The 23,492-nt window shown below is 44.9% G+C and overlaps 1 protein-coding gene and 1 long non-coding RNA gene across 2 annotated transcripts; one reads left to right on the top strand and one right to left on the bottom strand.

The window, feature by feature from the left end:
- The first annotated feature begins 1,861 nt into the window (after positions 1–1,861).
- Positions 1,862–11,918, top strand: LOC133097874 (uncharacterized). Its single transcript, XR_009702079.1, has 3 exons — positions 1,862–2,023; positions 2,320–2,444; positions 11,195–11,918. It is a non-coding gene; the product is annotated as an uncharacterized LOC133097874 (long non-coding RNA).
- CLTA (clathrin light chain A) lies at positions 3,279–22,668 on the bottom strand. Its single transcript, XM_061200248.1, has 5 exons — positions 22,348–22,668; positions 15,386–15,423; positions 13,162–13,279; positions 9,020–9,131; positions 3,279–3,734 (listed from the first exon to the last, which is right to left on the bottom strand). The coding sequence occupies exons 1-5, from the start codon at positions 22,547–22,549 to the stop codon at positions 3,563–3,565; spliced, it is 642 nt and encodes a 213-aa protein (XP_061056231.1). The 5' UTR covers positions 22,550–22,668; the 3' UTR covers positions 3,279–3,562.
- Positions 22,669–23,492: the final 824 nt, after the last annotated feature.

Genomic DNA, 23,492 nt, shown 5'->3' on the forward strand with positions numbered 1-23,492 from the left:
TCCCACCGGCAGTGCACAAGGGTTCCCTTTCTCCACCTCCTCTCCAACACTTGTCGTCTTTTTGATAACAGCTATTCTAAGAAATGTGAGGTGGTATCTCGTGGTTTTGATTTTCATTTTCCCTGATGATTAGTGATGTTGAGCACCTTTTCATTTACCCATTGGCCAGCTGTTTGGCTTCTTTGGATAAATGTCTATTCAAATCCTCTTATTTTTAAATTGGATTGTTTTTATGCTATTGAGTTGTATGAATTCTTCACATATTTTGGATATGAACCCCTCACTGTATGTGCGATTTGCAAATATTTTCTCCCTTTTAGTAGGTTGTCTTTTCGTTTTGTTGATGGTTTCTTTTGCTGTGCAGAGCTTTTTAGTTTGATGTAGTCCCAGTTATTTCTGCTCTTGTTGCCTTTGCTTTTGGCATCAAATCCAAAAAAATCATCACAAGACTGATGTCAGGGAGCTTACTGCCTGTGTTTTCTTCTAGGATTTTTATGGTTTCAGGCCTTATAGTCAAGTCTTTAATCCATTTTGAGTTAATTTTTGTGTATGGTGTAAGATAATGGTCCAGTTTTCCCAACACCATTTATGAAGTGACTATCTTTCCTGATTGTATACTCTTGGCTCGTTTGTCATAAATTAACTGACCATATACACATGGGTTTATTTTTGGGCTCTCTATTCTGTTTCATTGATCTCTGTGTCTGTTTTTATGCCAATACCAGACTGTTTTGATTACTATAGCTTTGTAATATGGTTTGAAATCAGAGTGATGCTTCCAGCTTTGTTCTTCTTGAGATTGCTTTGGCTATTCAGGGTCTTTTGTGTTTCCATACTTATTTTAGGATTGTTCTATTTTTGTGAAAAATGCCATTGAGATTTTGATAGGTACTACATTGAACCTGTAGATTGCTTTGGATAGTACGGACATTTTAACAATATTAATTTTTCCAGTCCATGAGCTTGGTATCTGTTTGTCTTTAGTTTCTTTCATTGGTGTCTGATAGTTTTCAGTGTACAGTTTTTTCACCTCCTTGGTTATATTTATTCCTAGGTATTTTACTCTTTTTGATGTAATTGTAAACGGGATTGTTTTCTTAATTTCTCTGATAGTTCGTTATTAGTGTACAGAAATGCAACAAATTTCTGTATACTAATTTTGTATCCTACAACATAATTCATTTATTAGTTGTTATTAGTAACAGTTTTTTGGTGGCGTCTTTAGGGTTTTTTATATATAAAATCATGTCATCTGCAAATAGTGACAGTTTTATTTCTTCCTTTCCAACGTGGATGCCTTTTATTCTTTTCTTGCCTAAGTGCTCTGGCTAGGACTTCCAATACTATGTTGAATCCATTTAAAATTTGACATAAAAAGCAAAGTGGTCCCAAGAAAGGTTTGAAACTAAATATTGAGCACTCACTGAGTTTCTGAGCCAACTCCTTCCTTTTTTATGAAGCCCCATGTGAGTAATGTAGGCATTAGAAACAATCCAAAGCTACTACTGCTGTGTAACAAACCACCTCAGAACTTGAGGCTTAAACGGTAATCATTTTCTCTCATGGTTTCTGTGGGTCAGGAATTTTGGAAAGGCTCTACTTGGCAATTCTGACTCAGGGCCTCAGATGCACCTGCAGTTAGACAGTGGCTGGAGCTGGAATAGGTTGGAATAGGGCTGGCCATGCATCTCTCTTTGCTTGTAGTTTCCAGGTCTCTCCATGTGGGCTGATTTGGGCTTCCTCATAGCATGGTGGCTTCAGGATTGTAGAGCTTTTTACATGGTGGCTCAAGGACTACCAGCTTCTGTGTTCCAACAAACCAGCCGTAAGCTGTGTTGCCTTTTACAACCTAACCTTGGATGCATATAGCATTACTTTTGTCATATTATCCAGTCACCTCTTGATTTTGAGAAAGTCAGACTTCACTGACATCTGATTAACTGCCACATCCACCCTCAAGAAGCCCATCCTGTGTGGGAGGCAAGACAAGTCCAGATGACACCAACCAAGACAATATCAAAAGGTAAGCTGTTGCACATAGAGGGCCATGGGAGCTCAGGGGAAAGGAAAGGCATTACGGAGGTGGCCTTTCAGCTAGTTCTTAAACCAGATTTCAACATTTTCAAGGGCATTAGCAAGGCCCAGAAGCAACTAATGGTTGGTGAACAACAGCAAGTGACTGCTTGATTACAAGTGGAGGTGGCTAAAGGGGAGGAATAGCAAAGAGGCCAGAAATGTGGGCCAGATCAAGGAATGCCCAACTAAGAAGCTTGGAGAGGGGAAAGTAGGCAGAAAAGTAAATGTTCCTCTCCCTTCCAGACATAATTACCATAGGAGAGATGGTGGACTTTCCTTCTCGGCAATGGCAAGACCTAACCCTGCTCCACCTCCTGAGTGTGGCATTACAGGTGTTTACATCAATCTCCAACTTGGACTAGTATCAGGTAACCATTAGTAGCAGATTTCTGAAATATGGCTTTATCAGTCACTCGAACCATCACCTAAAATGTGACAGGTTCTGAGAGCAAATAATGAATGTGTTGATGCCTGAATGGAACAGTCTCCTACAGGCACCTATTGTGTGGATCAGTGTGGTCCAGAACATTCCGTGATGACGTAAATGTTCTATAATCTGCCCTGTGCAATCCGAATGCTACCTAACTACATGTGGCCACAGAGCATATGAAATGGAGCTAGGGGCTAGAATTGTATTTTTAATTCTGATTGATTTAAATAGCCACCTGTGGCTACTGTACTGGCCAGCAAGGTCTAGATGAAGGCCTTGACAATAGAAATATTAGCAAAGTGCTAAGGATGGCACAGATCCCAATGTGTGCTACAGGGATTCAGAGTTAATGGGGCCAGCCACATTCATGCCATCCTGACTCAGGTTTACTGGCTGAATCCAAAGGAGTAAGGGTCTCACTAGCTTTATTTCCCAGAGAGACCCCTGCTGAAATATACTATCCAAGATCCTACAGTAAGGGACAGTGACAAACAAGAGCCACCTGGGAGAAAATGTCTAGGGTGGCGTGGGGATTCAAAGCTCTACCTTTGGCGGGCAATGAGGGGTTAACTTTTAGCCAAGGAACTCCCTTTTCAAATGGAAACTTCCACAGACTCCTACTATAGACAATAGAAACTCAGAGCTATTTTAGTTCAAGGCAGGGGTTGGCACCCAGTGGCTGTGCCTCAGCCCTAGAAAGGATAAAAGGAAATTCCTCACCAACCTCACTCCCAACTGCAGCACATCTTGTGGTCAATAATGAAGCTTCATGTTTGTTTATTGTCTGAAACAGAAATTTATTCTCAGAATAATGCACAAAAGCATAGGTTGAGGCTGCCATTGGGAGGCTTCCCTCCCTTCCTCCGCTGCCTCCCCTCCTCTTTGAATGCCAGGGACAACACAGTTGAAGGAAACATGCAATCACAAACAATGATCAACTCTAAAGACAAAAGGTTTGGTCCAAAAGAACTCAACATAATTAATCCAATTACCGTGAAGAGCTTCACTGAGTAGGATTAAGATATTGCAGATGTAGTGTTTCCACAGGGTGGCTCTTCAGTGCACCAGGGGGGCCTGCTTGAGGGAGATGAGGACAGAACGCATGCGGGAGACATCTTTGGCCTGCTTGCTGGACTTGGGGTTAAAGTCACACAGCCGGGCCACCCGCTCCCACTCAGTGCCTGGGGACGACTCTTCAATGTCATTTACAAAGGCTTCTTCTGCTGCCCTGGAAGCAACAACAAAAGATGTTGGTTTAATGTAGAATCCCTGTTAGCTACCTGGCAGCTGCCCTGTTATGGAAGCAACTGCCTCTTTATGCCTGACTTAATGGCATTCTGGTTTTCCAAAGAATAACAGCCCCTGGCCCAGGTCAGACTCGGGAGCAGACACATGGCCAGCTTTCCTAGGCACAGGGTGCCCGGACTGCTGTGTAAAATGTTGGAATACAGGTGTTTGGTTCAGGGCTCACTCTCTCTGTTGATACAGAGAATTTAAAAAGCCAGTCCTTAGCCAGCTACTCACCGCCTTCATTAGCAAGGGCAAAGCAGCAGGCTGGCCAAGAACTTGAACAGCAGTTTATGTTGGGCTGTACTGAGTTTCAAGTAAATTTAGAGACCTCCAAAGAAGCCCACAGGTCACTGCACAATAGCCTCTGGATTTATTCCTAAGGCTGGAGAGAAATAGGGCAGATCAAAAGGAATTCAAGACAAAGCTCCCATGCTAGCAGGCACTAGAGACTAAAGCCATTCTGGAAGGGGTTTGTTACAACATTCTCCAGTTCAGCCAAAAGTTTGCCATTTTCCCTCCAGCCGGGTACCATGGGCTTCTCAGGGCACTCTGGCAGGGGTGGGCACCCAATGGCCGAGAGCCAATCAGTGTGAATTGCTTTTTGGTAGGATGCTGCTCCAACATTTTTTCACACCAAGGTCAGCCCATCCCCAGTTGGGAACTAACTTGTAGGAGCTACAGCCTAAAAGGACAATGCTAAGAGGAGGGAAGACACACTACTTCATCTACTCCCAACAGGCATCACGGGCAAAGCGAAAGCAATGGAGATGACTGGTCTGTGGGGACAGAGGGGTAGCACTCTCACAGGGATGGCTGTGGCAAACACCGCTGAAGCCCAGAGCCACTACAACACTGCGACTTCATGGCACACACAGGGGCAGTGAGAAAGGTTTACTTAACTGTTCTAGGCTGTAGCAAGGATGGTTTATGTTTGTGCTTAAAGGTGAAGAGAAGAAAAGAAACAAGAAAAACTTTAGGTCAGATACAGAAAATGAGAATGAGCTCAATGCAGATGGTCAGTAAGCTAGACATGCCCTTGCCACTCTGTACTCTTGGGGACGTGCGGCTGGCTTTGCTGGGCCACCCTGCTGCCCAGCAAACCCAGACTTGACTTTTCCAGTCTCCATTTCTACTCCAGAGAGAATGTGCAAAAAGTAAATCCAACACCACCTGTAAGTCCAGCATTTCACAAGTCTCATTGCAAATGCACCCACGGGCCCAGGAAACCCAGCTCTATCTCCTAACAGGATGAAGGGCTCAAGGTCACGCGCCCTAAGAGGCTCTACAGACCTCAGCCTGTTGTCTACTCTTCCCACAAGTTCCTCACTTCCTTCATTCCACCCTCATCTCCCTTACATCAAAAGGCTAGTCCTAATTTTCAAGGAGGAAACAAGCGATTCAGCAATACTGCTTTGATAACAGGAATCCTTAAACCAAAACAAAACAACACTTTTCCAGAGAAGTTGCAGTTTTCTTTAGGAGGAAAAGCCACAGTGGCCTGTATCAGACAGCTCTGGCTATCTCAACCTCAAAGCTGGGGGGTCTCTTTATGCCAGAGTGGGGGACAGGGCATCAGAAGCTGGCCACTAAACAACAATTTCTGGTATGAGACCACAGAGAAACAATTACAGACCCCACGGGAGACTGCCCCCTCTGCTGACTCTTCTGCCCTAACCTCACATTCTTCAAAGGAACCCAGTGTAGAAAATGCTGCCGGCACTGGCTCCTAACCCAGGGCTTCTTCCCCCTCCCCAGGCGGGGACACTCCCCCTTCCCACCTGCTGCAGGGAGGCAGCAGTGGCAGCAGCAACAAGAGGTCAGCGCCCTCCCCAGTCCCAAAGCCTTCCCAGACGAGATCACGAATGACTCACGTTTTGAAAGTGAGTTAGCTTCCTTCCCTCCAAACCCCAAAATGAAAAATGGCAACCAGAGTTGCAGGGAGTCGTGGTTCTGTGAGACAATCAATGGAACATTCCCCCAGCTTATCAACTCTTAGGCAGCCCCCACAGTGCCAGTTTGAAATAATTTTAAAAGCAAAGCAACTTGTGACATAAAAGGAGCATTAACTATAAACAAAAAGTAGGAACAAATCAAGACAAGAAAAGGAATTAGTTTTGCAACATACACATAACCAATCACGTCAGCGAAGGGTTGTTTGTAGAAAGCTTCATCTGCCACCCTAGACAGCAAGAGGTCCAAAAGGCAGGCAAGCAGGCAGGAAAAAAGAGAGAACATTGAGAAGCAGAAACATCTCAAATCCACAGTAGAGGCACGACTGTGCTCTGGGGAGCTGTTCCCAAGGCTCCATCCTAACCGAGCGAGGCTTCCAGCACCGGACACTCCAGCAGGTGAGGTTTCCTACTGGCCTTCCCCACGGGATTCTCCAGAGTGAGTGCTGCCAGCTTCATCCCCAGGCCTTGCCCCAGCAACGACGAGCATTTCCTAGGTACCCACTTATGGGCTGAGCCCTCTGACAGACATTGTGTCCATTCCATCCTCAACCCCAAACAACCTAGGACGCTGAGTGTTCTCCCCGCACTTTACAGATGACGTGATAGGGAAGGGAGGCCTCGAGAAGAAGCAACCTGTTTGGCAGCAAGTAGCAACAGGGGTGGCAGAACTCACAACCAAGGCAGCCTGGCTCTTTTCACTGTAAGTTACTGCTGCTCCCCAGCTGGTGCGCGCTCGGGAAGCCACGCCTCCTTCCTGCCAGCCTCAGAAAACACCACTGGGCACAAACGCTGCCAGACGCCAGGAACGCCAGGGCCCAAAGCCAGCTTAATCTTGGATTATCCGACTACTGCTTCCCCACACTGACTAGCTGGGACCAACTGCCAGTATCCTGGGAACATAGATGGTCATTTCAAAATGCCCACCTTTGAAAAAAGAGGAGCTGGAGGCAAGCAGTGAGAAGACCAGCAGACAAGGGTCCTGGCTCTGGCGTACTGTGTGTCCCTGAACACAACCGTCAGTCCGCTCAGTCCCTGCCAGACTCGACTGCTTTGACAACGTACAGCCCAGAGGCCAGAACTTCATCCCCCCTTCACTCTCACACGGGGATGGACCAAAATGGCAACTCTGGGACAAGAAGGAAAGGGGGGCAAGCTGGGTGGACAAGTTCACAAAGCAGGGGACAGGCTGAATCCCTGGGCCCAGCCAGCCCCCCTCATCCAGCATGGGTGGGCAGGGAACCTCCCTCAATGAGTCTTACCCTCTCCTTTGTCCAGTGGGTTTGGGGCACAGGAGTGGGAGGGACCTTTTAAGGATAGTCATGCCTGGTCATTAACCTAAGCTCCCATATTTATTTGCAGGGAAATTCTAGTAATTTTATTTTTAAACTCACACATACCCTTGCTTCTCTCCCATTTTGGTTTATACATAGGAGGTGTTTTGTGGAAATTTAAAGAAAGCAAAAAGAACAGACTGATTGTAACTCCAAATAAGTCAGCAGGAAAACAGAGTAGTTTGTGGGCACAATGAGTGGGAGGGAAAGGAACTGGCAGGCCAGCTTGTAAACCCATAATCCTTTTAGTTTACACAAAGGGCTAAACCTAGTCAGTTTCAACTTGTGCTTGCCTCTACTGGGAGAGAATAAAGGTTTAATGACTCCTGTTCAAAGCATTACTAAGACAACAAAAGCTTGCTGTCGGGCTTTTGCTCCTTTGCAGCTAGCCCGAGAGGAAGGAGCTGTTGGTGACAGGACAGCACAGCCCTGTCGAGGCTACAGCCGCAGAACAAAAGGGAAACCACACACAAAAACTCAGCTGGCCCTTCCACCTATTTAGAGGGGCCTGAAAGCAGCAATCCTCAGGCAAGGCAGGAAGGGGACTCCACACATGGAGGGTCAGCCTGGTTTTACCAAGTACTTCAGAGCAGATTCACGGCCTGAGGCAAATCTGAACTTGCATCTGGGGGAAATCATCCTGAATGAGCACAGGATAAAGGAGCCTGGACCTGTCAGCACTTCAAACTGACCACAATCTCACAGCAGAAGCCCCGGGAGCTAACGCTACTACCCTCAGCAACACAACCCTGACCAGAGGGCAGCCCCACCACACTTGTCATAAAACTTCAAATGGAACCTGACAGGCACGCATGCCCCACAGGAAGGTGGCCAGGACAGAGGCTCGAGCCTGCCACCCGAGGCAGTGACAGAACCAAGAACGGGCAACGGGAGACAGGTAGTTGAAGGCTGCTGCACAAACAGTCCATCTGCTCTGCCGTAGCCGCCCCACGATGGCAGAAACTGTCTGGCAAAGAGGTCAGCTCCCTCTCTTCTGGCAGATTTCCACATAAGAGCTGCCAGAGACAAGGGTACTTAAACCCACTCCTGCCTCTGAGAACAAGGACCCAAGGCTCTTTACCATGAAAATTACAAATAGCCCCAGGCCGAGTCTAACCTATCTTTTACACTGAAGTGGGTGGAGTGACTATGAAGTGAAGGCCAGTTCAGAGTCTCGAGTCTGGCAGGGGAAGCAAGCCCACCGGCCTGCGCCCAGGCGAGCAGTGCTGCCCCCATCTCTCTCTCTGAGCTGCTTCCAAGTGGACTCCGAGCACGGAGCATTTAAAGACCACAGCTGCTGGTCGGTGGTGAAGGAGAATGACACCCTTTACTCCCTACAACTACTTAACCTTCAGTAAGTGAGTAAATTCTGAAAAGAGCATTTTTAAAAAGTCAACTCATGATTTTCTTAGACACAGATAATAAGCACCCAGAGAACCCTTAATTCTGAAGTCACTGTGTTGGAAAATCTTGGCCACCTAATGACGAAACACACATCCCTGCTACTGGACCCTTTGGGGAGCAGCCCTCAGAGGTAGGGGATGCGACATGACTGAGTCTATAATCACCTCCAAAGTACTGAGATCCTGGAATAGTCATGAAAGTGGCCTTTCATTCCAGGGTTACATTTTTACATGTGGACTTGATCCCGTGAGATGACACTTCCTTCTGCAGAATCATACCATTACAGGTAGTGCATACTAACCAAACTCTCAGCTGCAGAGCTAGACTCACTACAACTAGTGTGGCGAAAAAACAGGCTGAATTACTCTCACAAGATCCAAGAGACTTGTAACCCTTATGTTTCAAGTATATTTTTGAAAACCTGCAAAGACATTTCACACTAAAAGACGCGGCAGCTGAAAACCTACACTGGCTGGTGAAAACGGACCTGATTTTGTCTTGACAAACGAGCTGTTCTAGAAGCAGTGCGGACTGACCTGTTATTCGCTTTCGTCTTCTGTAGCTGCTCGTCCTGCCTCGCATACCACTCATCCAGCTCCTTTATTGCTTTTTCTTTCCACTCTGCTTCCTGCTTCCGAGAATTGGCATCTTTGAAGGGAAGGAAAAGAAAGACAATACAAATGAGGCGAAATGCAAACTGAAGTCCGCTTCACCGTATATTTGGGCTTATTAATCTCATGCTGTGTGCGGGCGCATGTGTGTGTTGGAGGGAGAACAGTCGGGAGGGAAGATAAAATTCTCTTTTCCCTGATTGTATGTCCAGCTCTCGAGCTCAGCAATTCTATTCAAAGTGTTTCACCACCATTTATCCCAGTCCACCTACACGTTAGTGGATCACTAGTTTGGGGGTTTTTTTGAGGTGGGGGAGAGGTGGAAATACTGACTTTTAATTTTAAAAAAGGCTTTTGGGACACCAACTGGGGAAAAAGCAATTACAGGTGACTCTTTAATGATGCTGCCAGTTCAGGGTGGACTATTCATATTAGATAATCTTTTAATAAAATCTCCTCACAAACTATATTCCACACAGGTTGGACAATTAATGGTAGATGCACATCTATGAAGCAGGGAGCTATGAGAAAAATTATCAGAGGTAGAGATGATTCCAGAACCAGGAAACAGTAGGGTACAGATGGAATTGAGGGGAGCACAAAATATCTACTCCTGCTTAGGCCACAGAGCGAGTTTGTGGCAGGGCTAGGGCAGAACTAAAGGAGAAACTCCAATGCGGAGAACTGTGGGGGGAGAGGTGAGGGTCGTCATTAACAGCTATCCAAAAGGTTCTAGGTGAGAGAGAAAATGTACACCTAGCAGGTGTGCCAGACTGGATTCTCAGCCACGAAGTTTCTCAGGACTAAATACGAGTTTCCCTAAGATACTGAGCTAAAGAAACATGTCAGTAAATGGTAGAGAGAAGGAAATACAGGTCATACTTTTGCCATAGTTGACACCGGAAGTCACCCTAATACCTAAACTTTAAGCACATTCTTAAGGATGTCCTCTCTGGCAGGTGTTTTACAGACATCTCATTTAATCTTTACAACAATCCCAAGAAGGTAAACTAGTCCCATATTCAGCAGTGAGAAAAGCTACAGCTTGGCAAGTTTGAGTAACGTTCCCAAAGGTTATAATAAGTGGCAGAGCCAAGATTCACACCCAGGTCTGACTCTAAAGCTCACACATTCTTACTTCACTGTGCTGCCTCCAAAGAGAGGGACGAGGGACGGAAAGGGAGGCAGGCCCAGCAACAGTCACAGATGTGACCAGCAGATGGGCATCAGTGATCCAGACCAGAGTCTGGACAGTGCAGAGCCAGAGCCCAACCTGTAATGAGTGTCCTTGAGGAGCAAAGTACAAAGCAAACAACTTCTTGAAGGGAAGAAAGTAAGCATTCAGGGGCAATTTTAGGGCCTTTGCAAGAAAGGTCTTGTAGTAACAACCTGCAGAAGACTTTGTAACTACTAGAAATAACCTAGTAGCAGCTAGAAACTCCCCCAAAGTTTCAGATTATAAAGAACTTTTTACCCTGTTACCTAACTTATCAGAAGGTGAACTATTGGCTCAGGAGGAGAATTATTTTGCTCAAATTTTCCACTGATGACTCAAGTATACACAGTAAACTTGTGATGTGTGTCTGTCCATGGCATTAAGTATATGTGGAATGGAGGGTGCTGTGATGCAGGGAGAGATGCTGTGGGCCGACGGTGCCCTGTGGACAAGAAACTGAAAAAACTTTAAAGAATAAGGTCTCCTTTTCAAGAGTTGTGAAATTACTTCCAAAGAATTACTTTTTGATTGGAGAGTATTTTCTTTCTGTATAGTCTAATGATCATTTTACTGCATAAAATAGTTCCTTTAAATCGTCTTCTTGCTTTTATAAATTTATGAAGTGACACTGGCAACAAGAATTTAGAATTCTTAAATGCTTAGCTTGATGGAACAAAGATCCAAGCTGTAATACAGCATCTCTGAATCTGGGAGGGAGAGGAGAGGGTGAAAAATCCTCTTAGAGAGCAGGGTACACTGACAGCTGTCTTCTCTGGCCATACGCATTACTGTTCACAGAAAATTATTGGAAAACGTAGCACACAGCTAAGCTTAAAACCATGGACATTGCTTCTCTATTTTTAGCATCTTGCACTTTCTCACAGTTCTTGCAAGGGAAAAAGGTGAAACTGCAGAAACACCTAATTCATGGACCAGTTTAATTCGATTCTACTGGAATACGAGGCCAAATGTTTGACTTCCCTCAGGAAGGCAACATGAGTTAAGAAAACAGCACTTTATGGAATATTCCCAAAGAGCCCAATTTGATAATTGAAAAAGAAAATGAAAATTTTCCAGACACCAAAGTGTATGCTTCTGCATGGAGAAGACAACTTTGCTAAACTTTGGGGAAAGAGAAAAGATAAAGCTGGGTTCTGCATCATGAAAAAGACTCCAATAGTACTAATACCTGCTAAGTCTTGCCTCTAAGTCTACTCAGAAGAGATGCTCAAAGAAGAACAAGCAAGGACCAAGGCTGTTTGCACCATGAAGACCTATCTTCATCTTTCTAAAGCTGCACTATCCACTACAGTGGCTACTAGCCTCATGTGGCTATTTAAATTTATTAAAATTAAATAAAATTTAAAACTCAGTTCCTCAGTCATAACAGCCACATGCAGTTAGTGGCTACCATACAGAACAGCACAGATATAGAACATTTCCGTCATCAAAGAAACTACTATTGGATACTGCTGTAAAGGTTAAACATAAGTGTGCCCTCTGTTCTGAAAGCCACAGAAACTGGGCTGGAGAGACACTAATTGGCTGTATTATCTGGGTCAATTCCTTTCCTATTTCTAGGTGTCCTTTCCTATTTCTACACCATCTGAGTCATGTTTTCACTAGTTCAGCGATTCCCAAGAAGGAATAATAATGCTGACACTGTGGTAACACAGAAGCATGTTGCTATTTCTAGATGTACAATAAAATATTTAGGTACGATGTATGTGGTGGTGTCTATATCTTAAAGTGGATCAGAAAAAAAATTATGTGTATATTCACAATACACATATAAATGTATGCACATGTGAGTGTATAAAACATAGACATACATGCCTCATTTATACAAAGACAACCCAATATGGCAAAATGTTCATTACTGAATCTGGAGGAAGGGGCACACACGTTTGTTTTACTCTATTCTGTGTCTGAAATTTTAATAAAAAATTGAGAAAATACCCTGTGGATAACAGCCCCCCGCCTCTGCCACACCTTTCCAACCCACATGTACAGATACCAAGTCTCTCCCGATCTTGACCAACAGCTGACACTCCATGGAGAAGGCTCTTCAGCAAAGGCCAGGCTGGCTGGCCCTGATTCTCAGGCTCGGCCTGCCCCTCGAGATGGCGTACACTAAATGCAATGTGGCTGAAGGGATGGGTGTGGATTCTGAAGCAGAGCAGACTTAAGCTGAAATTCTGACTCTACCACTTCTGGCCGTGGTGATTCAAAAACTTACTCTTCCTATGATCCTCACTTTCCTCACCCATAAAAAGTAAAAACTTACAGGGATATTAGGGTAAGAAAACCAAATCGTACATATTACCTAACATCCTTCACATTTTCCTCTCCAGCATTACTTTAAATTCAGCCTTCAAATGGTAAATGGACTGTGCAGTCCCTCACATGGATATAACACCTTCAGGTTTATAAAGCACTCTCATAAATACCATCTCAGACTACCCTTGGGGTTGATAACACTGATCTTACTTCACAGATGAAGAAACAGGCTCTGTAAGGTTTGAGCAACCAAATGCCCACAGCTGGTAAGTTACAGCTGGGCCTGGAGCCCAGTCTTTCACTCCAAGTCCAAGGCTCTTTCCACAGCACCACTCTGCCCTTCCTGAGAGGAGAGATGCACTGTGGCTCTCCGGGCTGCCCGAATCCCCACACAGCGGCCTGTGATTAAGCATCTCCATGTGGTGGCCTTGTGACCTTGTTGGGAAAGATACCTTCCCCGAAATTGTACAAGGACATTATGGCTAATTCATGTTAAAAAGGGATAAAAGTAGAGTCAAAGTCAACTATTCCACTGAAAACAGACACCCAAAGACAGAAAGGGATTCCTTACCAAGGGCTTCCAAGCGTTCCGTTTGCTCTTCTCTCCATTTACGGATACTTTCAGGCTCTGACTGCAATCGATCCACTTGTGAAATAGCTGCATAACTGTCTGTTGGCCCATTACTCTCCTTAACACAAAACACAGTTGTGCTCTGTCAGTACCAAAACCTCCTCCCAGAAACGCGCTTCACCCAAGTTAGAACTGCTGGTTATGTGCAACACTGACGGCTGTGGTAAATATAAAGGATTACCTTCTGAGCAACACCACCACCTTACGTGCCAATAGGGAGCTTTCAACATTATGCACTCAATCCTTGCAATCCACAAGGGAGCCTGAGTAGTTCTTATCCTGTTAATAAATGGGACATGAGTGGGAGATAGGAAAGCTGGGGAAGTGAGTAATGGACTTACTAGGAAACAGTGTGATCAGTTTTAGTTTCCTTACTTGACACAGAGATTGTGATATCTTCAAAGTAACAAAGGTAAATACACAGCACGGCAAGGTCTAGAACCTGACACTTCTGAATGTTGTTATACAATACAGGGAAAAGTACACTTAATACCACCTAATCAAAATATAGTGAATTCTAGGAAAAAGAGAGTCCAAAAGAAAATGTATAGTTACTACAGTCACACCAAAGAAAATAAAAAGGCAGGCCAATGTGAGCCACAGCATATGGGGAGGGGAGGGAGACACACAGGTTCTTTACAGTGTTTAAGATTTGGGAGCTAATAAATTGATAAAGATTCAAATAGAATCTAATCTTTATAGAATTATTTCACCTACTGAACTAGGGAATATTACCAGCTTAACTTAACCAGACTATAAACAAAGATGTAAAGAAAATTATTTACAGTAGTATTTATTAGTAACTAACTTGTTAGCACTTTCCATGTTTCAGCCACATAAAAGCTTTATCTCCCAAACACCTTGCAAGTCAAATTTTTATTCCCATGTCAACAGTCGGGGGATTAAACTGAGGCGCAGAGAAATGACATGTCCAAATTCACAGCTAGTAAGGGATAAAGCCAGGACTGAACCCCATTCCATCTCACTCTAAAGACCAAGCTCTAAACCAGGGATTGGAAACTATAGCCAGGCTCGGCCACCTGTTTTTGTAATTAAATTTTACTGGAGCAGAGCTGTGCCCATTCGTTTACGTACTGTCTACAGATGCTTTCATGTTACAGCAACAGAATAGGCTGACAGAGACCTTATGACCCACAAAGCTTAAAATGTTTACTATCTGGTCCTTTACAGCAAAAGTTAGTCCACCTTTGGCTTAAACCAATTAGACTAATCTCATCCTTCCTGACAGTTAACTGGTTGAAGGGTGGGCAGAAACCCAGGCAGAAGCAAAGCACCACGCTATTTCCTCAGCCTACAGTGATTACTTCCATCTGGTCAAGAGGGAAACATAGGACTTTTGTTGAGTGGTTGGGAGAAACCTCCAAGTTGTTCTAGATAGTATGACATGTACATGTGAGACCTCGAAGTGCTGTAGCCATTCTGCCACCGTGAAAGAGTATAAAACCTCACACTCAGCTGGCAGAACCAGAGTCCTAGAGGAACTGAGTCGGAATCCAGGTCCGAGGACCCCTAGCCTATCTCAGAGTTCTTTCAATTATATGAGCTAGTGAATTCTCTCTATTTAAGCCAATGCAAGTTGGGCTGGTGACCAAAAACTCAGTGATACAGAGGGAAAATAATGGTAGCCATCACAAATACCAGCCACCCCCCACCCTCAAGACAATCTAAAAGCTAAAAGGTTCCAATGCTGGCCCCACCACATACTACCTTTGTTACTTTTAGACTCCTGGTTTAACCTCTGTGTGCCTCAGTTTATTCATCTGTAAATGGGAATAACAATAGTTCAGGTCCCTCAGATTGTTGTGAGAATTAAAGAAAATTCAGTATAAACAGTGCTTGACACTACATGGCACAGTGTTTAAATTAGCCACCACTGCCACTGCCACCACCACTGCCATCATCATGAAGGGTCATTTCTTGAGAATTAAGTTGGTAACACTAGGGCCAGGTCAATCACATTTTAAAAGACTACTCTATCAATGTCACCTCTCTTCAAATCCTTCCACTTTGGCAGGTAACATACCAGTTACTAATACATCCAGGGAAGTCAAAGGAGTGGGGTCCTTTCCAGGTCAGTCAATTCAAATCACAGGAAAGGAAGACTCTCAACACTATCATGCAACGTAATCAGAGTACTCTGTACCTGGTAGTATTCGCCATTCATGATTCCATCAACAGCATCTGCAAGACATAAGATTTCAATCTGTCAATCAGGGCTGGTCATATGCTGGGCCAAAGGGTTACAGAGTATGACACAGTGCTGTAAGTACTCTAAGTTACTAAATACTATCCCTGTGCTAGGTACCAGATAGAAGAATGGACAACTTTCTATTTAATGAAATCAAGATGTGCTTACACAAATGACTTCACCAAAATGTGGACAAATCTGTCCAAAAACTTTTGATAATTGTCTTCTGGCTTAGAGATAACACTTAGAAGCCCGGCAGAAGTGCCTCACAGAGCAACAGTTTCTCTATGAAAGTTCTAGAGAAGGCAAAGGATAAGGGTGGCCCGGAATCCTTCACAGCGAGCAGAGATATGCAGCTTCATGTTTAAACCAAGGTGCTTTCTTGGGGGTCATGATTCTCCATCCTTTGGCTAGAATAGGTTTGGCACCTGAGGGTCTACAGTTGAGACTTCTTGCTAATTCCTCTAGTCTACTTGGAATTAGTCCAGAACAGTAAGATTTGGGCATACCAAATTAAATTAGTGTTTTCAAGGATGCAAGTTACAAAAACTCAGATTGTATACAATCTGATCTTATTGGCACAATTAATTGTTCATGAGCTAAATGAGAAAGTCCATCTCAGAAATATGAAAAATGTCTAAGTTAAGACCCAGAGATTATCAATCCATACAGTACAAAATGGTGGTCCACAGGCTGAACATATTTTATTTAAAATACAAAGCACTAAATCAGGAAATTTCACAAAATCAGGATTCCCAGTGTGTGTGTGTGTGTGTGGGGGGGTGCAGACAGAAGATCTGGCAATACTGGGCCTGCATTCCTTAAATGAAGGCAGCCTTTACGTGCAGCATGCTCTGGACAATTTGCCAGTCCCCACTAGCCTCATTTTTTTTTTTTAACCCATTCTGTGTGTCACTAATTCAGTTACCTGATTGGCCCAATAAGCATGTGTTTCTAACCCATGCCCTGACCCAACAACCGTCACTGAGACAGCCTGTCCCAGGCCGCACACCAGCCCTTTGGAGTGGCTGCTCTGCCTCCCCTTGAAAGCGTCAATACAGGCACCATAAAAATGCAGCGTCCACCTACATATTCTACGTATTCTCTATCTGTTGGTTGACCCGTATTTACTGCCTACTATGTAGGACTTCCAGTATTTTGTCCAATTGTTTTCAAACTATGATGACCATGTTATTGCATGGGATGGGAGAGGGAAGAGGAGAAAAGAGATGAACCTAAAAGATACAAGAACCCAAGCAGTAAAAGGAATGCAGAGCAGCTAGTGTGGGCCACCATCACAAGGCCCTCAGAAACATCAGAGGTTTTCCTAGAAGCCAGAGGCAGGGTGCTCTCAGCCGCATTCTTTCCTTTGAACAGGCAAAGATTTCATCAAACCACTCCTCCAGTTTTCTTGGTTCCTAACTAATTAAACCCAACTTGAACCGCCTATTTTCCAAATCAGCCTCGTTCTCTTGCTTCTCCCAATTACCCTCCTCTTAGCTTTGGGAGTACTGAAAACTTTCATTTCCCCAGCATGTCTCCCTGATACCAAAACATTGTTTTAAAAAAAAGGAAAATGGAGACAGAAGAAGATGCCACATAATTTCATTACTCAGTCTATTGGTTTCTATTTTTTTACTTTATCTAATGCATATACATAAAATTTCTTCCAGCAAAACAACTCCTATAACAGATGCTTTTTAGTAATCCATTCATCTGTATCATTAAATTCTCAACTTTTTTAGTATGAAAACACCTACTACTTACTGCTTCCAATGTGCCAGGCACAACGTTAAACACTTTCTATACATTAAGTTTAATCCTCACAACATCTGTATGTATCAGCACTTCACAAACTACCTTAAAATACATGTAGGGTTGGTTCCTTGAGAGGTAAGTAAGGTGTTCTTGAAGGGGCAGATAACTAATGACACTATTTTCACTCTTAAATTTATTTTTTATGTTTAAGATATATAAGAAAAACATTAAATGCATGTATCATGAGATAATCAGCATTTAAAAAGTGGTGCAATACCTGGGCAAGCAAGAAGTCAGAGGAAGGATCATCTGATAACCTGAGGCATGAAGACAAACCACAGGATCTAAGCACTTACCAACCCACCACAGCTCTGATCCATGTTTCACTTGCTGGTTATTTATCAATCATTTCAACATATTTCTCGTACTTTTCTTAATTTCCTTACTTGTTTTACTCCTATGCTTTATTTATGAAAGTACAAAAATGAGTTTCTTGTAGTTTTTGTCAGTGGCTTTTTTCTACTTTAAGCTGTTTCTGTGCCACCTATCCCTATCATTTTTAAAGTATTCTATCAAGTTTTGAAAATGTAAATTTAGCAAAAAACTAATAAAAGTATTTGCAGGGGGCATATTCAATCCTTCCTCAGCAATAAATTTCTTGACATAGAACTGATGGATCACAGAATATATATTCTAAAGACCTCTAAACACCAGCCATTTGCCCCCTTTGGTCCACCATTTGTATTTCCACCATCACCACGAGTGCCCCATTTTTCAGACCTTCATTGATACTAGAGACTGAGTTTTAGCGTGTTTTAAAATTTTTGCTAATCTGATTATCAGGAAAAAAACCCTTAAGGTGGCTTTGTTGTGCCAATGTTCTGTGAGGTGATCACCTGACATTTGATTTTCTTCTTTACTAAACTGCCTGAGTTTTGCCCATTTTTCTGCTATCTTTTGATCTCTAAGTATTCTTTCTGTATTATTTGTTTTCTCACATTGCAAATATTTTCCCCATTATATTTTTGTATGGTTTACAATAGTCAATGCCTAGAACTACTTAACTTGTATGAGACACTATCAGTTTTTTTTCCTTTATGATTTCTCTGTCTGCATTTATGATGAAGGCCTTTCCTACTCTAAGATAAATATTCACTTTTCTTCTGGTACTTAAAAAAAAAAAAAAAAAAGCCTCTCTTTAATCCACCTGGAATTTATTTTTTTTTTTGAGTAAAATTTAAAAAGTGAGATATGGGACACGGGTTCGAGCCCTGGTCCGGGAAGATCCCACATGCTGCGGAGCAACTAAGCCCATGCACCACAACTACTGAGCCTGCGCTCTAGAGCCCGGGTGCCACAACTACTGAGCCTGCGCTCTAGAGCCCGAGAGCCACAACTGCTGAAGCCCACGCGCCTAGAGCCCGTGCTCTACAACAAGAGAAGCCACCACAATGAGAAGCCCGCGCACCACAACAAAGAGTAGCCCCTGCTCTCCACAACTAGAGAAAGCCCACACGCAGCAACGAAGACCCAACGCAGCCATAAATAAGTAAGTAAATACTATTAAAAAAAGTGAGATAATTTTAAATCTTCGGGCCTACAATGGCTAGTCTGGCCAGGCCTACGTTCTGGTTAATATATTACAACTAACACACCAACTATCCAGTTAATATTTATTTCAACCCAGGGCCACTGTCAGTAGGAGAGACCCTGGTCACTACTCCAGACACAACATCAGAAGCAATTCTCATCCCATAGCTCTTTCTAAGTCACATGTTGCCTGTCCTTTAGGTCTGAAGACTCAACCAGACTCACTGGCAAGTGCTTTGAGCTTTTATTAGTTACAGTACTACTGTACTGACATTCAACTGCCTCAAGTCAAAGGATCATCTGTTGCTATAGAAACATGCAGAAGAAAGGCCACCCAGGGCCTTGATTTATTAGGACAACTAAGCTAACCAACTTAATGCTCCAGAAGGAAACTTTCTAGGGCATCTCTAGAACTCCAGACAGAAACAAGGGCCAGAATAAGTTTCCAGAGATGAAACACTCTTTATCCCAAACTCACCTTCAACTTCCCATGTTCCCCAACCAATGGAAGTCAAGCAGACCTGGGTCTGAATTCCTGTGGAGTCATGCATTAGCTTGCCACTTTAGGAACACTGCTTAACTTCCACAACCATCAGTTCTCACCTGAAACAGGATGACACTACCACTCTGCCTGCAGAGTTACTGCATGGATCTGAAAGTACACAGAGAACCCGGGGCACAGCAAGTGTGCAGTATCACTAAGTATCATGCATGCAATTTCCCCGAACTTCCCCCCACCACTGCTACCAAGAAAATTACTCTCCACCTCCAGAAAGCCTTCCTTTATGTACCTCTCTTCCTTCGATGAGTGCCTCACTACCATACTCTCTCAGTAGCTCCTTAATCGCCTCTCTTCTCCTCCTCCATCCTCAGCCCTCACGATTGAGGGCTTTTCCTCGGCTCTAGACTCAGGCTGCCTCTTTCCTGACCGTTTGTTCTTACTCAGTATCCCCGAGCCACTTCACTCAGCTGGTTACCTCCCACCTCTAAGCTAATGTTCTTCTCCGGATGTCCTAACAACTGAGGGCGTCATCCAAGGCTCAGGCCTAGCCCCTCCTCCATGGGAGTTTTCCCCAAGGCTAGGGGAGTTTAGGTATGTTCCTCTCTCCTCAATCTCTGTTAGTGCCTCCTGCCTATATATCTCCGTACGGTAACACATCAGATACAGAGCTCCCTCCTAAAATCTGTGTCTTCAGTACACCCCAAAGCCTATAGGCTTTGTAACACCTTTCTCACCTCACTCCCAAGGAATAATAGGCAGGGACTGTGTGTAGTCATAACATACCAGCTTCTGTGTGTAAGCACTTTACAGGTGCTCTCCAATATAATCCTAGCAATCCTGTGTGGTGTGTATCCGCACCTTTTACAGAGAAGAAAACTGAGGCAGGGCAGTGGCAGCGATGGTTATGTAAGTTGTCTGAGACCACAAAGCTAAACTCACATTCAAGCAGTCTAGGACAGCACAGAATCTTAACCCCTAGAGAGAGAGAAGAAAAGAGAAAAAGAAAGAAGATAAAGTGTCCAACTAGTGCTCTAATCCTCAAAGGAAGTGCTGACCACTGCACTATTACCAACCTCAACTACACTGTCAGAGATCTGGCTTTAAGTCACTAAATGCTTAGTTCACTAAGAAAGTCCTTCCTAGGAACTAAGTCAGCAATCATCCCTTCCTTCCCTTTGCTGAAAGCTTGATGCACAAGGGATCTGTGTGTCCAGCTCTTTTCTTCCCCTTTTACCCCTCCCATCACCAAGATCTGCTGGTTCTATACAGGACCCCTGTACCTGACATTTTTGCACATTCCTTTTTATCTATTGCGTGCCAGACACCCTGCTAGGCACCAGGGATACAACAGTGAGCAAGAGTCAACACCGTCCTTCAATCAGGACAGTCTTCTATGAGTCCTGATACCCCCAACTGTCCTCCCCAGGGCAGCCACAACTGCCTTTCAGAAATGACAATCTCTTACCCCACGCCACCCCTGCTTAAACAACTGCAACAGACTATGGCACAGTCTAAGGTGGGGGGACTTGGCGCTCAGCTATTATTAACTTGCCCTTTTTTCTTAAGCAAGTCGTTTCTCTGCAGGACTCAGTTTTCTCCTTCTATTCAATGAGGGAGATAAACGAAGGATCTAAAAATATTACGATTCTCAGGCAAATGTTGAAGACCTCCCGACAACAACAAAGAAACCCTAATCACCTAAAGCCAAATTCATTTTCCAGCCACAGCCTAGTTCAGCCCAACCTGCTTGCTATAAATTGCATTTTCAGGTATACTACCCATTCTCCTGTAAATAAATTCTTATTGGGGAACTGATTTGCTCAGGAGGCAGCATGATGTAGTATAAAAATTCAGGCTGCAAACTAGCAGTCTCCCCACCCCCACTCCCCAAACAGGTTCTGCTTGGCTGAAGACTGAGATTTCAGAGTCCGAACGGTTTTACGAAGACCACTCACTACTCTAGTGCACCAAAGCCGCAGTCTCCAATACTCCTTATTATCTCACAGCCCGCATGTTTCTCTCATTTATGTTACCTGCCTGGCCCCTTAAGGTCTGAGTTTAGGGTAGCATAAACAACCCTATCTGTCCCACCTGTACCTTATTCTCCCTTAGTTGGAACGTTTTTTAAAGAAATGAAAAGCTGCCTCCCGTTTCTTCTAGCTCATTTCCTACTTCCCTATACAATTAAAAAGGTCTCTTCGACTCATCCTTTCCTCCTACCGCCACAATCCGAAGCACTGCACACAGGTAAGGCATTCAGAAGTCAGACTGGCAGCCTGCCACGTGCTCGCTTTCTCTTTTTTGCTGGAGCTTGGCTGGGGAAAGGCCACACTACTTTTCCCCTTCACCTCCTGGAAGACCGATCCAGGCTAATCTCAGGTTCTGCTTAGGCAACACTGCCTACCAAAGCTGTTCCCAGAGGAAGGAGAGCTCCGGAAGTCCTAGCCGTGATACGTTCCACAAGCGGTAAAACTCTTGCCCTCTTTGGCCAGAGTTTCTCCAGGGCTAGACCGTCTTTCTCGCGTTCCCTATTCACTCCTCCTTTCCTCCCCCTCACCCAACATTCTGTACACCTTAAGTGCTGAAATACTGAACTGCATTGCCATTTTCGTTTCTGTCTCGAAAACGATACCACGATTCTTTTTTTTTTTTTTTTTTTTTTCCGGCCTTCCTTCCTACTAACTGGTCTGTGTTAGGCTCAGACTGGCCTGTAAGTCTGGCCAAAGTGCGCCAATGCGGTTGTGCCTCTGAGGCCAGGCTCAAGGCACAGCAAGTGCTCAATGAAAGATCCCTGCATTGAACGGGCTTCTTCGGGCTCCTCAGCTTGTCATCCTATTTTCTTGACTTTATCCCCCGCCCGTGCCCGGGAGCGCTCAAACACACTCACAGAACGGACCAGGCTTGCCGAGCCTGCGTTTCTGCATGACTGAGCCGGGGTCCCGTTTCCTTTTTGCATTCCTCCTTAACCTCCCGCTCAGCGAGGTACAAGAGTTACACAGAGCTCTCAGACCCGCTCCGGGCCGAGTTTCCGTACAAGTGCTCCCGCCCCGAACGCGCCCACACTCACCCGGACCCCCCGGCGGCTCGCCGTGCGGCTGAGGCCCGGGGGCGCCGCCGTCCAGGATAGCGAAGGCCTCGTCGTTCTCGATGCCCGCAATCTCGCTCTCCTGCTGCGCCAAAAAGGCCGCGGCAGGGTCCTCTTCGCCGGCCACTCCGTTCCCCAGCGCGGGACCGCTAGCGTGGGCGCCGAACGGATCTAACTCAGCCATGGCGGGCAGTTCAACAGCACGGACACCGACGCTGAGAGACACACCAAACGACCAGCCGACTCCGCGCCCGCCAGCGGCCGCTGTGCTGGCGACTGATATCAAGCGGGAGGAGGGAGAAGACGGAAGCGGAAACCCTGCCCCAATATCCGGTCGGTCTGGGCGGTGTTGGAGAGCCGAAAAGGTAATAACCAATCAGAGGACAGAAGTGGTTCAAGAGCTAACCAATCAGCCGGAGGAGGGTTGGGCCCCCGAGTGAGGCTCGTGACTCGGGAAGCACCTGCGTGGAGCGTGCTGAGCCCGGCCGGCCCCTGGCAGGCGGAAGTGGTGAGTGACTTAAAGCAGCTTTGCCTGACCCGCCTTTGGGGCTGGACAGACCCGGGACCGCCACCTCACAGAGGACTCTCGTGCTGAACCGGGAAGTGAGGTGAAGTTCGGGCGGCGATGATTGGCCGATTGCAGAAGAGTCAAGCCACTTAGGCTTTCTGAATCTCAGTTTACTCATTTGTAAAATGGGAACAAGAATCCTGCACTATCTCCCTCCCAGGATTACTGGGAAAACTGACTCCTTTTACGGCTGTGTACTGGCTTTCTAAAAAAATTTTTATTTGTTAACCCATTGACCCAGTCTGGGTTGTTTTCTCCCCTAGAGCCGCCTGACTTAAATGTAATCAATTCAAATCCACTCTGACGTTTCTCCCCTATAGTATTGTTATAAAAAGGCGAATATATCCCCTTATACAAAGCCCTTTTGCAGCCAGTACTCTTTTCAGAGCTAGACAGAAGTTTCTAGGACTGAAAAATTCCTCAAAGATCATCGGGTTCGTAGGGAAGCTGAGGCCCCCATGAGGGGTCAGTCCCACAGGGAGTCAGTGGCCAAGAGGAAACCCAGGTCTCCTGGGCAATCCCGAATGGTACTAGCCACAACATCTTATATGTGCACACC

Source organism: Eubalaena glacialis, chromosome 9 (genome assembly GCF_028564815.1).
Source record: "Eubalaena glacialis isolate mEubGla1 chromosome 9, mEubGla1.1.hap2.+ XY, whole genome shotgun sequence".
In the NCBI taxonomy this organism is placed as follows: domain Eukaryota; kingdom Metazoa; phylum Chordata; class Mammalia; order Artiodactyla; family Balaenidae; genus Eubalaena; species Eubalaena glacialis.